Source organism: Ruditapes philippinarum, unplaced genomic scaffold, assembly GCF_026571515.1.
Source record: "Ruditapes philippinarum isolate M1 unplaced genomic scaffold, ASM2657151v2 ctg2001_1_1_1_1, whole genome shotgun sequence".
Taxonomy (NCBI): Eukaryota; Metazoa; Mollusca; class Bivalvia; order Venerida; family Veneridae; genus Ruditapes; species Ruditapes philippinarum.
This window is the reverse complement of record NW_026859709.1, coordinates 97,516-111,429: the sequence shown is the minus strand read 5'-3', so window position 1 is coordinate 111,429 and position 13,914 is coordinate 97,516. Positions and strand designations below refer to the sequence as shown.

At 33.5% G+C, this 13,914-nt stretch overlaps 1 protein-coding gene across 3 annotated transcripts in view; it reads left to right on the top strand.

Annotated features, from left to right (window-relative positions):
• Nucleotides 1-13,356, top strand: part of LOC132757585 (inactive tyrosine-protein kinase 7-like) — a 121,489-nt gene extending 108,133 nt beyond the window's left edge. For all 3 annotated transcript variants that reach the window (XM_060748902.1, XM_060748904.1, XM_060748903.1), the window contains 7 exons: nucleotides 195-494; nucleotides 956-1,107; nucleotides 1,636-1,756; nucleotides 6,110-6,280; nucleotides 8,885-9,178; nucleotides 9,841-10,073; nucleotides 10,748-13,356. In XM_060748902.1, the coding sequence (XP_060604885.1) occupies nucleotides 195-494; nucleotides 956-1,107; nucleotides 1,636-1,756; nucleotides 6,110-6,280; nucleotides 8,885-9,178; nucleotides 9,841-10,073; nucleotides 10,748-11,413 (1,937 nt within the window). In that variant the 3' untranslated portion in view covers nucleotides 11,414-13,356. The remainder of the gene's footprint in view (nucleotides 1-194; nucleotides 495-955; nucleotides 1,108-1,635; nucleotides 1,757-6,109; nucleotides 6,281-8,884; nucleotides 9,179-9,840; nucleotides 10,074-10,747) is intronic.
• Nucleotides 13,357-13,914: the final 558 nt, after the last annotated feature.

The following is a 13,914-nucleotide window of genomic DNA, read 5'->3' as shown; positions in this document are numbered from 1 at the left end:
AGGACGGGTGGAATTTTTGATCTCTGTATAAGCCATCACTTTAGAGTCTAGTAAGGTTGCAAGGACGTGCAGTCAAGCTTGATCTTATACTGTTATCTTGACCATTTATTGCTGTTCAGTTAAAGCTCAGAGGCTGAAAGCAATTGTGAAAATCTATTTGCACTATTTTCATTATCTGTTTTTATCCATTTCAGGAAAGCTTAAGTTCAGTGAAGAACCTCAAAGTAGATACCTAGAGTTGGACTCTGACGCAGAGGTGGCTTGTAAAGCAGACGCTGAGGTTCAACCCAAGGTCAAGTGGATTAAAGGGATGTTGTCTGGACAGTGGGTGGACAGTAAAAATCAGTTTAGGAAACACATTATTGATGCTGACGGTGTTCTTTATTTCCGTGGTGTACAGAGGAGTGATTCCGGACCCTATACATGTGTCGCCATGGTAACGAAAGGAATGACTCATGAGTACATCAATAAGACCATCTTTATATATGTTGTTGGTAAGTTTTTGATGTGAAGACAATGTTAGACATCATAAAACCATTTCACCGTAATGATACAATAATTATGGTAGATCGATTTTTCTTGGCTGTTAACAATGAACGATATTGATATATGATATATCTCACTTGTTAATAAGCATAATATAAATATAATTGAGCCGCGTCACAACAAAACCAACATTGTGCGTTTGCGACCAGCATGGATCCAGACCAGCCTGCGCATCCACGCAGTCTGATCAGGATCCATGCTGTTTGCTATCAGTTTCTCTACTTGTTATAGGGTCTGTAAGTGAACAGCATGGATCCTGATCAGACTGCGCGGATGCGCAGGCTGGACTGGATCCATGCCGGTCGCAAACCCATTATGTTGGTTTTGTCGTGACGTGGCTCATATGAAAAACTACAATAAGGAATTCATTTGTAGAATAATTTTAATAAAAAAGCAACAAATTTTTCAGAGAGACCAAAGTTCCAGATACGACCATTGAATACAACAGCATACGAAGAGCGCTCTCTTATGTTACATTGTTTTGCCACGGGAGACCCTCGACCATCCATAATCTGGGACAAGAACGGCATCAGAGATATCCCCGATTCTAGCAGATACACAGTGTGTACAACTATACAATTCTTTAACTCTTGTAATATACGAGATAATTTACATTCTAGGATATTCCTTATTTTCTTGAGAAAATAAGAACAAAATAATCAATGTTTTATTTTTATGCTTTGATAACAATCAAAAGTCTTAAAAAATGATGATATTTGTTTAAATGTGATTGAGAATTTACCATTTATCAAATGCAATAAAAACTATCATTAATCCTTACCACACACAATATAGTGGATAGACTTGTCCAGTTTTCAATGTGAACTTAACCATTCACAATTTTAGGTAAACTCTCAAAATACGCTCTGACTGAATAGCCAAAGTCATAATCAGATGGAACAGAACAGATGTGCCGACTGATCTTGGTCTGCACTGGTTGCATGGGTAGAAGAATCGGTTGCCACTTGGAGTCTAATAGTTAAAAAAGTCATGTACTGTTTGTGGTGGTTTATATTATGTTTATTTTTATGTTAGACAGTATTACTTGAATGGAAGCAAATATGTAACATTTATTTTTATGTTTGATAGTTTTACCCGAATGGAAGCATATCAATATCAAAGGTTTACATGGAGGACCAGGGAATGTATGGTTGTACAGCAAACAATAGTGCTGGGTCCATATACACAACAGCTTATGTCTTTGTTGCTAGTAAGTATATACAAATAATATATATCAAATCAATTTAAACCTTTTTAAATTTTCACCCTGAAGTGTGTAATGTACAATGCATTGTTTTATTAACCCATGTCTCTCTGTGGGGTTTTCTCAATTCCTTTTAATTTTATATTTGAAGCACTTTGGTGTTAAACGGTTGTCGCTGACATAAAAGGATTTACAATAATTTGGCCATAAGTGCTGAATACCTGTGTCAGCATTGTTGAACCCTCTTACAATCATGGTTATTCTATCAACATATTGTGTACTTTTCTCCTGTGTCATCCAATATTTGTTATAGACCTGTTATGCATTAAAATTGGAAATGTTTAAAGATATTTAAAGGGGTTTCAGTATTAAAAAAACAAAACATTTCAAATTTAGCAGTTTGCAATAAAGGTTTTTATTCAGACAGCAGGGGTGACTTGGCTGTATTCTGATGGCATAAATAAATCATTGTTGCCAACTGCTGAACGGTCATTTGGCAACTTAATGACAAGGTCTTATTTTTCAGATAAAAATAAAGATATATGGAAATTTAAAGTTCTTTTGAGATTGAAAGGAGTTATTTATAGTTTGAGATAAATGTTGGTTTATAAATGGTGCAATATTCACTCTAATTCTTTAGAGTGGCCCTCTGGTTGCACTAACTTAGTATAGGTTAGTGTTTATTAGTAAGCAAAATTGAAAAAGTTGAACAGTGTAATTTGTTGAAAGCTTATTAATGAAATTAGTTTTATAAACAGTTGATTTACTAGACTGATCAATTTAATAGTAAGCCGATATACCAAAGTAAATGTGTCATGATTCATTTGAAATACTGCAATTCTATTGGACAAAAAATAATTTCAAACATGAACATCTCTTTATGGTAAAATGTCACTTTCATTACACTATCATGTTGAGTATCAGGTTAACAATTTTAATATGAAGGAATTTACTGATTTTCTGTGTTTACACATTGTATAATTATGTGTCTTGTTCTTGTTTTGTGTATTTGTACCTTCTATGTGTGTTTTCCTTTTCAGACGAGAATTATTTAAAAAACTATTACAAGATCTTAAGGAAAGAAAAGTCTGCTGCCGCTACAACAACAACAACTACATTGACAACAACAACATTCCTCAAACCATTCATGCTAATTACAGTTGGATATGTGTTACATAAATATGCGACTTTATGCCATTGATAGTAAAAGTGTGATGGAGTGTTCAAGCCAATTTAAAAAACGACTGTCAAATTTTGTGATAATTTTGCGTCTGCTGAAAGTAGACTTTCTGACCGATGTGCCAAAAACACTTTTTTCTATCATTTTTTTCTTTACATTCCAATACTGTTGTTTCTCTATGAAGAAATAGTACTATGGAACCTCATTTTGCATCTTCATTTCCCTTCTTCTGCTTTGAAACATTAGATAATAATATTGGCATACCTGCATGTCAAATCAGCTTCAACTTACAGCATGAATGGTTTCAAGGAATATTGTAGTAGTTTTTAACCATCTCAACCCACCTTTTATTTCCAATTAGACTCTTCCAATCACAGTATAGGGATGAGTCCATTTTGGAAACTGAGGTAGATGTTGAAATGGCATAGAGTTGTTGTTTTTCATAATATAAAAATGCTTTTTAGTTTTTAAAATTGCTATAATTTTAGAGCATCGTTTGGAAAGCTTGTTTTAGAGCTTGCCGAACTCGTGCTTTCCCTTATAAAATTTCCGCATATGATATTGATGTGATATAAGAATTTTCATGTTGAATTTGAAGCACCTTTTCATAATCATTTAATTAACTATTAGAAAGAGATAGGCCGCCATTTATTAATGGGGCTCCACCAAGGTCAAATAAGTCTAAAAACGAAAAAACTTGAAATTTATACATACTTCATATAAAGTGAAGGACTTAAAATGGAAATATTTACAAAGAAAAATAATAATGAAATGAGCCGCGTCACGACAAAACCAACATAATACGTTTGCGACCAGCATGGATCCATGCTGTTCGCTTACAAACACTATTACAAGTAGAGAAACTGATTGCGAACAGCATGGATCCTGATCAGACTGCGCAGATGCGCAGGCAGGTCTGGATCCATGCTGGTCACAAATGCATTACGTTGGTTTTGTCGTGACGCGGCTCAAATATGCTCAGACTTAAATTGAAAGACAACTTCTGGCATGATTCTCGAACCTACCTTGAATGAAAAGCATTGCAACGCTTTTCATTTTTTGGGTCATTTTGCACACATGAAAAAAAGATAATTCTGGAAAAACTGAAAGAGTGAATGATCTGAAAATTGGCACACAAGTAACTGTTCTATGCAGATCTTCATAAAAATGGTACATAAATCTCGGGGGAAAATATATCCAGTCCCATTATGTAGAAAAACATCAGAGGAGCCAGTTTAAAGCGGATACAATCTAAGTTGTGAATATTATAAAATATTTGTAACAAACTTTATTAAAGATAATTTCTACATATAAAACGTAACATATCAATACATTGAATCTGTGACATTTCTTTACTATTTTCAATGTCTAAAATAATCAGACTCCAAATTAAATGGGAATTTGGCAATAAGCATTACTACCAGTTATAGTTAGAGAATACTATTGGCATGTGTTGTCATGGTTTTCACCACATAAACAGCTAGTACCTTGTTAAAGCATGGAATGATGATACTTTTTTAAAGCCTCTTTCAAAATGAATGAAAGATAATGTTAGTAAATACTTTAAAAGACTTGATTAAAACTTTGGGCCTTGATTTAGTGACTTTTAGTTTCTGTTGTTTAGCTCCTAGCTTAGCTTACATCTGGCAACAGTTACACTGAGATGAAATGATTTAAACATGTCATCGTGCTGTCTTGAAATTTAATATGATATGTGGACTGTCTGTGGCTGTACAAAAGGTATTGCAGCATTAAAATCCTTAATAACAATATGAACTATCTACCAAGAGATGTTTATTATTTATTTTGCATAAATTTGATACTGTGTGCTCATCGCCCACTGTTTCCTCCATAAGTTTAGTAATTTTGCCAACTTTCCATGTAGTAAAGGTGTTGATCACCTTACTGCTCCTCAGTGGACTTTAAAGCCAGAAATTTACCAAATTTCATTCATGATCTAACTATCATAATCTTGTGTGAAAGGCTTTGTCTTTGTTTTCTATTAGTTTATTTTACAATTCACAGCTTGCTCACTTTAAATGTCACATTTTTGAGATTTTCGCAAAAAAAACCCAAAACAACAATTGCTCTTGGTGGGGGTAACAATGTTATTTATCTAAATCCCAGCTGATCACCATGTCTCAGTGTCTTAACATATCTCAGCAGCTTTAATTACATTAGCATGAGATTTATTATGAAGTAAAAAGTAGTCCCACTTAGCATGAGACTTATAAAAAGTAGTCCCACATGTTGAGAGCTGACAGACATGTGCCGGAAATGTTAGACAATCATTATTAAAAAGGGCTGTTAGTTAGTTTTCTCTTGATGTTTTATACTATAATAAAAATCTAAATCTACTTAGAACAACATAATGTGAAAGTAGCCATGTTTCTGTCCTGTACCGTCATAGGTTAAGCATACTTGATGATTCAATATGTGCGGTTTTTCATTTACGCTATTTTTAGAGATTTTTATCTGAGCATATGATATATTGGGTATGACCGTAAAACTGGCGGCCAGGGGAGGTAATTATTGCTATGTGAAAAGCATCTATAGGCAATTGGATGCTCAAGTCTACAGAGTTATAAAAAGTTGAAGAAAATAATGATTTTATGTGTTAAACATACCGGTTAATAAAAAACATTGTCATGTAGTTTAGGAAATTTGTGTTGTATATGTTACTCAGATTGTGGAGATACCATAAGTGTCTCTATTAAAATAATGTCAAGTTTTTGCTTTAGTATAGGCTCAATATTTATAAATGAAAAATAAATTATTTAAATTATCATTTATTGTTGCTTACTTGGGCACTTAGTAAAGATTGCCTTTTAATTGCCAATAATAATTAATATTTACGTCAAGAGTGAAATACCTGACCTCTTAATTACTAGCTATAATCATTTACAGAGTAAAATTTAAAACTTTAGCATTTGCTGGTGAAATACTATATATCATCTGAATTAAATCAATGTCATGTACATATCTGTCCAGACAGACATGGTACTAGTAGATGTTTTGCAAGGTTCAGAGGATTTAAATGTAAGTAAAATGCTTGCACTAAAATTATTAAGCACGCCTCTTTAAGTTTAATTAAAGTACAATAATTTGAATTGCAGAATCAAAAGAACAATAAATATTTGAATATTACAAAGACCATTGTAATTTTTGTTTATTTCCAGGTGGGTCAGAGTATACAAAGATAAATTCGCAGGAGGAGGAAGGTTTTGACATGATGCGTACAGTAATTATAGCCGTGTGTAGTGCCGGAGCCTATCTTGCCCTTGTTATAGGACTGACTGCATACTGTAGTTACAGACTGCTTCTACAGCGACGTAATAGAAAAGCTATTTGTAAGTATAACCAGTCTGATATTGTTTTGTTGCAGATACTGTTTCTATTGTCAACTTTATTACGGATCCAAAATGATTCTGAACTTGTATTAAATTTGTATCAAATATTGAACATAAATACATGTTGTAATTGTATACAAGTTAAACATTTTTTTTATGAATAAAAATGGAAAAAGAATTTCATACAGACCCACTCTGTTGATGCATTTCATTTACAGGTATATCTGGACATGTATCAATTACACAAAGGAAGAGCATAGCCTCAAATGATTTTCTGTTGCTTTTTGTTTGTTAATTAAGTGTCTTGTTTAAAGAATTCCTATAGTGTGTTTTTATGATCCCTTAGCATGTAGGGTTTTCTTAAAATGATTCATAGAATTTATTATGCCCCCATTTCGAAGAAAAGGGGGTATATTGCTTTGCACTTGTCGGTCCGTCGGTCCGTAGACCAAATGGTTTCCGAGTGATAACTAAAGAACCCTTAGGCCTAGGAACTTCAAACTTGGTATGGTGATTGGTCATGACCAGTAGATGACCCCTATTGATTTTGGGGTCAAGGGGTCAAAGGCCAAGGTCACATTGACCTTGAAAGCAAAAATGGTTTCCGATCAATAACTAAAGAACCTTAAGGCCTAGGAACTTCAAACTTGGTATGGTGATTGGTCATGACCAGTAGATGACCCCTATTGATTTTGGGGTCAAGGGGTCAAAGGTCAAGGTCACATTGACCTTGAAAGCAAAAACGGTTTCCGATCAATAACTAAAGAACCTTAAGGCCTAGGAACTTCAAACTTGGTATGGTGATTGGTCATGACCAGTAGATGACCCCTATTGATTTTGGGGTCAAGGGGTCAAAGGTCAAGGTCACATTGACCTTTAAAGCAAAAACGGTTTCCGATCAATAACTAAAGAACCTTAAGGCCTAGGAACTTCAAACTTGGTATGGTGATTGGTCATGATCAGTAGATGACCCCTATTGATTTTGGGGTCAAGGGGTCAAAGGTCAAGGTTACCATTGACCTTGTAGGTAAAAAACGGTTTCGATCAATAACTAAAAGAACCTTAAGGCCTAGGAACTTCAAACTTGGTATGGTGATTGGTCATGATCAGTAGATGACCCCTATTGATTTTGGGTCAAGGGGTCAAAGGTCAAGGTCACCATTGACCTTGTAGGTAAAAACGGTTTCCGATCAATAACTAAAGAACCTTAAGGCCTAGGAACTTCAAACTTGGTATGATGATTAGTCATGATCAGTAAATAACCCCTATTGATTTTGGGGTCAAGGGGTCAAAGGTCAAGGTCACATTGACCTTGTAGGTAAAAACGGTTTCCGATCAATAACTAAAGAACCCTTAAGCCTAGGAACTTCAAACTTGGTATGGTGATTGGTCATGATCAGTAGATGACCCCTATTGATTTTGGGGTCAAAGGTCAAGGTCACATTGACCTTGTAAGTAAAAACGGTTTCTGATCAATAACAAAAGAACCCTTAGGCCTAGGAACTTCAAACTTGGTATGGTGATTGGTTATGACCAATCAGATGACCCCTATTAATTTTGGCGTTAAGGGGTCAAAGGTCAAGGTCACATTGACCTTGTAGGTAAAAACGGTTTCCGATCAATAATGAAAGAACCCGTAGGCTTAGGGACTTCAAACTTGAGATGGTGATTGGTCATGATCAGTAGATGACCCCTATTGATTTTGGGGTCAAGGGGTCAAAGGTCAAGGTCACATTGACCTCTTAGGTAAAAACGGTTTCCGATCAATAACTAAAGAACCCTTAGGCCTAGGAACTTCAAACTTTGGTGTGGTGATTGGTCATGACCAGCAGATGACCCCTATTGATTTTGGGTTAAGGGGTTTAAAGGGCAAGGTCACATTGACCTTGTAGGTAAAAATGCTTTCCGATCAATAACTTAAGAAACCTTAAGGCCTAGGAACTTCAAACTTGGTATGGTGATTGGTCATGACCAGCAGATGACCCCTATTGAGTTTTAGGTGAAGGGGTCAAAGGTCAAGGTCACATTGACCTTGTAAGTAAAAAACGGTTTCTGATCAATAACTCAAGAAACGCTTAGGCCTAGGAACTTCAAACTTGGTATGGTGATTTGTCATGACCAGCAGATTACTCCTATTGATTTTGGGATCAAGGGGTCAAAGTCAAGGTCACAATGACCTTTAAGTAAAAACGGTTTCTGATCAATAACTAAAAAGAACGCTTCGGCCTAGGAACTTCAAACTTGGCATGGTGATTGTCATGACCAGCAGATGACCCCTATTGATTTTTGGGTCAAAGGTCCAGGTCACATTGACCTTGTATGTTAAAAAACGGTTTCCGATCAATAATAAGAGAACCCTTAGGCCTAGGAACTTCCCAAACTTGGCATGGTGATTGTCTGACCAGCAGATGACCCCTATTGAGTTTTGGGTCAAGGTCAAAGGTCAAGGTCATGACCAGTAGATACTTTATAACCCTTATTAATTGTTTGATCACTGGGTCAGAAGTCATGCATAATAACCTTATCACATGACTAATTGGCTGCTGATAGGGGGCATACATGTTTTACAAACATATCTTGTTAAATTCTGGTATCTATTTTCAGTAAATGGTGAAAAACAAAATGGTGGTGTACCTCAATCAGAACAACATGAACTACTGATGAAAGAAGGTGACCGTGAATCTGGAGGAACTCATGGTTGCCGTAGTGACAGCGATAATCGATCACATGTATCTGCTCTCAGCTCGCACCCGTCTCATTCGTCACACTCAAACTCGCACTCTAATTCACACACACAGTCACAGAATTTATCACAGCAGTCACAGAGAAGTGCTGGAAAAACTAGTCTGGATAGGTTCTTCTTTCCAAGACACGAGTTACAGACTCTAGGAATTTTAGGTAATTTTAATTAAATATTTTTTAATATGGTGCAAAATTTTTCCACTTTACTTTTATAAATAGGTGCAACCTTTGTGTCTTAAATTTTGAATGGTTATCAATAAATGATTAAATGTAATACATGTGCCTATATAATTTTTCACAACTTGTATGTTGTATATCATAAAGAATAGAAAAAAAGTTTTCCTATTAAAAAGCAGTATGCCTCCAGGTTCATGCTAATTTTCAGTAAAATTTTTAAAATGTAATAGTAAAATATTTTGAAGTGAACATTGAAAATAATTTACACATTGCAAACGGCATTTACAATCGACGTAAATAACCAAAAAAGAGGTTAAAATATGCAAATATAGTCATTACTGTGTCAGTCATGCAGTAGAAATATGGCGATGAATACTGCAAAATCATTCATTAACTTGAATTTGGAATTATTTTATATTTCTTAAAATCATAGCACTAATATCTCAAGTTTGATTTTCATGAAATATTTTTGCTCATCTGCATGCATGGAGCTTTAAGAAAAAAAAATTCTTGTTGAATTAGCCTCTCTAAAACTTTACGTCTGCAGGAACAAAAACGGTATATGAAAGAAATGTTTAATCAGATTTTGATTGAAATATGTTTGATATAAGGCGCTCAATACTTATGCATTGATTTTACAGGTAAAAGCCAGTATGGCGATATATTTCTGGCCAAGGCCCGTGGTATACGTCCTGGAGAAATAGAAACGCAGGTTGTAGTAAAATCACTGCTGACAAAAGAGGACCAACATTATTATGAGTTTCAAAGAGAAATGGAAATGTATTCTAAACTAGATCAGAATAATGTCATAAAACTGCTGGGCGTCTGCAAGGAGATTGAACCTTATTTTTATATAGCAGAGTACTGTGACTGGGTAGGTCTTATTTTAAGATTTTTATTCAATTTTCCGAAAAATTATTGATTCTTTTATTGTGGTCATGTTAAAGAATTTATGTTTGGAGACTTTAATGTTTTAATTTCTTTTTCACTGTTCATTAATTAAATCTATGGGGTTTCCTATGCTAAATGTGCTAAAATATTTGGTTTTTCCTACTCTAACTACCGGTATGCTAAAATTTATGGATTTCCCTTCTCGCTAAATATGATAAAATTTACGTTTTTTGCCTTTTTCCTATGCTTAATATGATAAAATTTATGTTTTTTCCTTTGCTAAATATGATAAGATTTATGATTTTTGCTATGCTAAATATGATAAAATTTATGATTTTTCCTATGCTATATATGTTTAAATTCATGTTGTTTTTTTTCCTATGATATCAAACAATATAATTTAAAACTTGATTATGTTTAAAGCCTGTAAGCTTGTGGGATAAATTTATCACATTTTGGGATTAGTTAGTTCCGGTGTAATGTGAGGAAACTTTATTGAGACATCTAATATGGCTATAACACTGGATGAAGAGGCAGATAACATTTTAAGTATTATTTTGCTTTAGCTTCAACAGAAGTTTGTATATAAGGCTCCTAATGACTGAACATTTTTGTTTTGTACAAGGGTTGTTATACATAAAAATTGTATTCTTTCAGGGTGATTTGAAACAGTTCTTATTAGCATCTAGGGTTGACAACACTGGTCGGAGAAGAATTCCTCCACTGACTATTCTACAGAAAATTGGAATGTGCAATCAGGTCGCCCTCGGAATGGAGCACATGTCTAATAATAGATATGTTCACAGAGATCTCGCAACAAGAAATGTTCTTCTCACATCACGTCTCGAGTTAAAAATATCTCACATGGCCCTGTCACGAGATCTGTATGTCAATGAATATGTGATTATAAACAACCAGACTGCTCTTCCATTAAGATGGTTATCACCAGAAGCAGTTCTGGAAGCAGACTATTCTACAAAAAGTGACGTTTGGGCGTACGGTGTGTTTATGTGGGAAGTGTTACATTTAGCGGATATTCCGCATAAAAATCGCAATGATGATGAACTTCTTAAGGGTCTCAAAGCTGGTGATGTAATTTTAGAGTTTTCGGAACATTGTCCAAGTGAAATGATAGATCTTGTTCGCAAGTGTACGGCTGAATGCCCAAAAGACCGTCCAAATTTCACAGAAATTTGTAACATTGTTGCAGAGCTTGTACAAATATATTCACAACCACAGTATCAGACCCCCGTATCACCTGCTGCAATGTCTTTCCCGCCAATGACTTCATACCACGCACATGAACCGTACATGATGACATGAAACCATGAAAAATAAACATAGAAAATGTTCATGTTCTTAAATCCTTGCTATAGATAGTGATAAACAAAAGACAAAATAAGTATTGAAAATAAATGGTTAGCATGACTTGACTCTGGAAGTCTAGATTTTCCACTTTAAAAGACGTTTCAGTTTGTTACGGGGAATGAAATTATAAAAGAAAGTGTGATAAGGTTTTAACTTACAATGTGAAATCCAGGACCCGGTTCTGAAAAGTGGATGGTTAGATATTGGACGGGCATTTTGAGTTATTTCAATAGTTGCTATTTTTGTCTTCAAGTGATAGGCTTTGGTTTCATAGAAACACTGATGTTTACTTTTAAATAGTTGCTATAGACAATATACAGTTTCCTAGAAACAATGTGTTTAGCCAATTGCGTCTGTATTTTGTCACGGTGATAAACGATGTATAGTATATAGACGGTTGGTTCAAATAGTTGCTACTTTTATGTTATATATATTACTAGATACTGTCCGAACAAGGAACATTTTTGAATTGTGAAAACTGTTTTAGTGTCCATAAATTAGTTGATTTGTGTATTGTAAGAGGACATTATGATAGTATAAAAAGTTTATATCTTAGATAAGGTTCTTGTTTTAAAATATCCAATTTAGTAAAAGAGACAACTTTATAGTATTGATCATTGTTGTTGTAAGCAAAATGCTGTTTAGTTTAAAACATTATTTATTCAAATATTATCAACATGAAGTTATATTTGACTGCAAGTTAATAAGGAAAAACAGTTTACTTACAGTTTCATGTACGTAATCTATGACCAAAGAACTAAATTTCTTTTGTTATAGAAAGACAAGAAATGTATATATTTGCGCTGATTTTATTTATTTATTTGTCAATGTGCTGTGGAGAGAGATAATGGTGTTAATCTAGGGTAATAAGCAATGAGAAGTCAAAAAGTACTTTCTGTACCTACCATAAGTTAATTAAATTTCATCGATAGATTTCATCGTAAGACTATTTTATTATAGATAACTTATGGTAGATGCAAATATTACTTTTTGTACATGTGTAAAATTACTTACAGGGATTCACACATGTTTGAAATGTCTATGTTTGTGACAACGTTTGTTTATCTGTGATTCTTATAGGGATATTTCTGTGTGTGTAAGTGAGTACATGTTAGTATGTAAGATAATGTAATATCGCTTAACTTAGCAACATACTTGTATTTTACAATCTATGTTTGATAAAGCATTTACATCAAATAAGTACATTCATGTATTTTGTACACTGAAAAATAGAAATTATTCCCATTAATGTCCGTTGAAACTCGTCTTTGTTGATAAAACAATAAATTTCACAATATTTTTTATGAAATAAAAAAAAAAATTCAAAAAGTCAACATTGAAGTATCAAGAATTAAACATAAGCTTGTATGATTGTATGAAATGTTTTATTATCACATACAATTAAAAAGTACAATGTAAAATACAGTAATTACTTTATGTGAGACGTGAAAGAATTGCTTACATGTGTAAGTGATATATGTTAACACATGTTGGTGTATCAATAATTTTTATAGACACTTTTTTTTTAGAAGAAAAAGATTTAAAAATGTCTCATTCTTATATATGAAGTAGTCTATGCCACTTGTTTGCCTAGTTCGGTTAATTATTCTAAATGTACAAAAAAATAGTTGCTTAAAAAATTAGGTGAAAATGTGAATACCAGATGTAAGTACATATAGTGTATTGTTTATGGTACATTGGTAACTTTAAGTTATATTTGTTTTTGTCACAAAAATCATTTTGCCATTTTCATTGTACAAGCTTCTTACACTTATATTATAACAGTGGATTTTGTATTTTTGTGCTTTAGTTGAGACTTTCATATGTATAAATAGCATTTGTTCAACAGTACTGTATGTTTATTCTTTCGAAAAAGAAAATATAAAAGATCTTTATTACCTATGTGTTGTGTTTTATTTATCAGCCATTTGTGTAGATTATTTTTAAAACCTTTTTACATTTGCTTTTATTAATGAATAATAATCTCTTTTCATATAACATTGTCTCCCCTTGTCAGTTTTTTATTGTTTGTAAACCACCTTGGAAAGGGCTTAGATTAATTTATAAAACATGTCAACATGTGTGTGTTCTATACAGAACATGCAGAGAACCATGCTAGGTAATCCTGCTCTATAACAGTTGAAACGCCTCGAACATCTATTGGAATACAATGAATAAATTTCACAATAAGAATCAATCTAAAATTGCCCATTGACATACAGTTATAACAACACCTGAAGTATCATGAACAGTCTATTCTAGACTTTATTTTCCAAATTAGAATATATTTTCAAATAATCTGTTTTCGGTAGATATGACCCATGATTTTGTTTCAATCATAAATTACTATATAGTGTATTCATTTAAAGTATATCTCTTGTAAAGATTTTGTAAACTTATACTGGTTTTCTGTGACTTGGTTTATACTCTTTATGATGTTTGATATTGAAAAACAT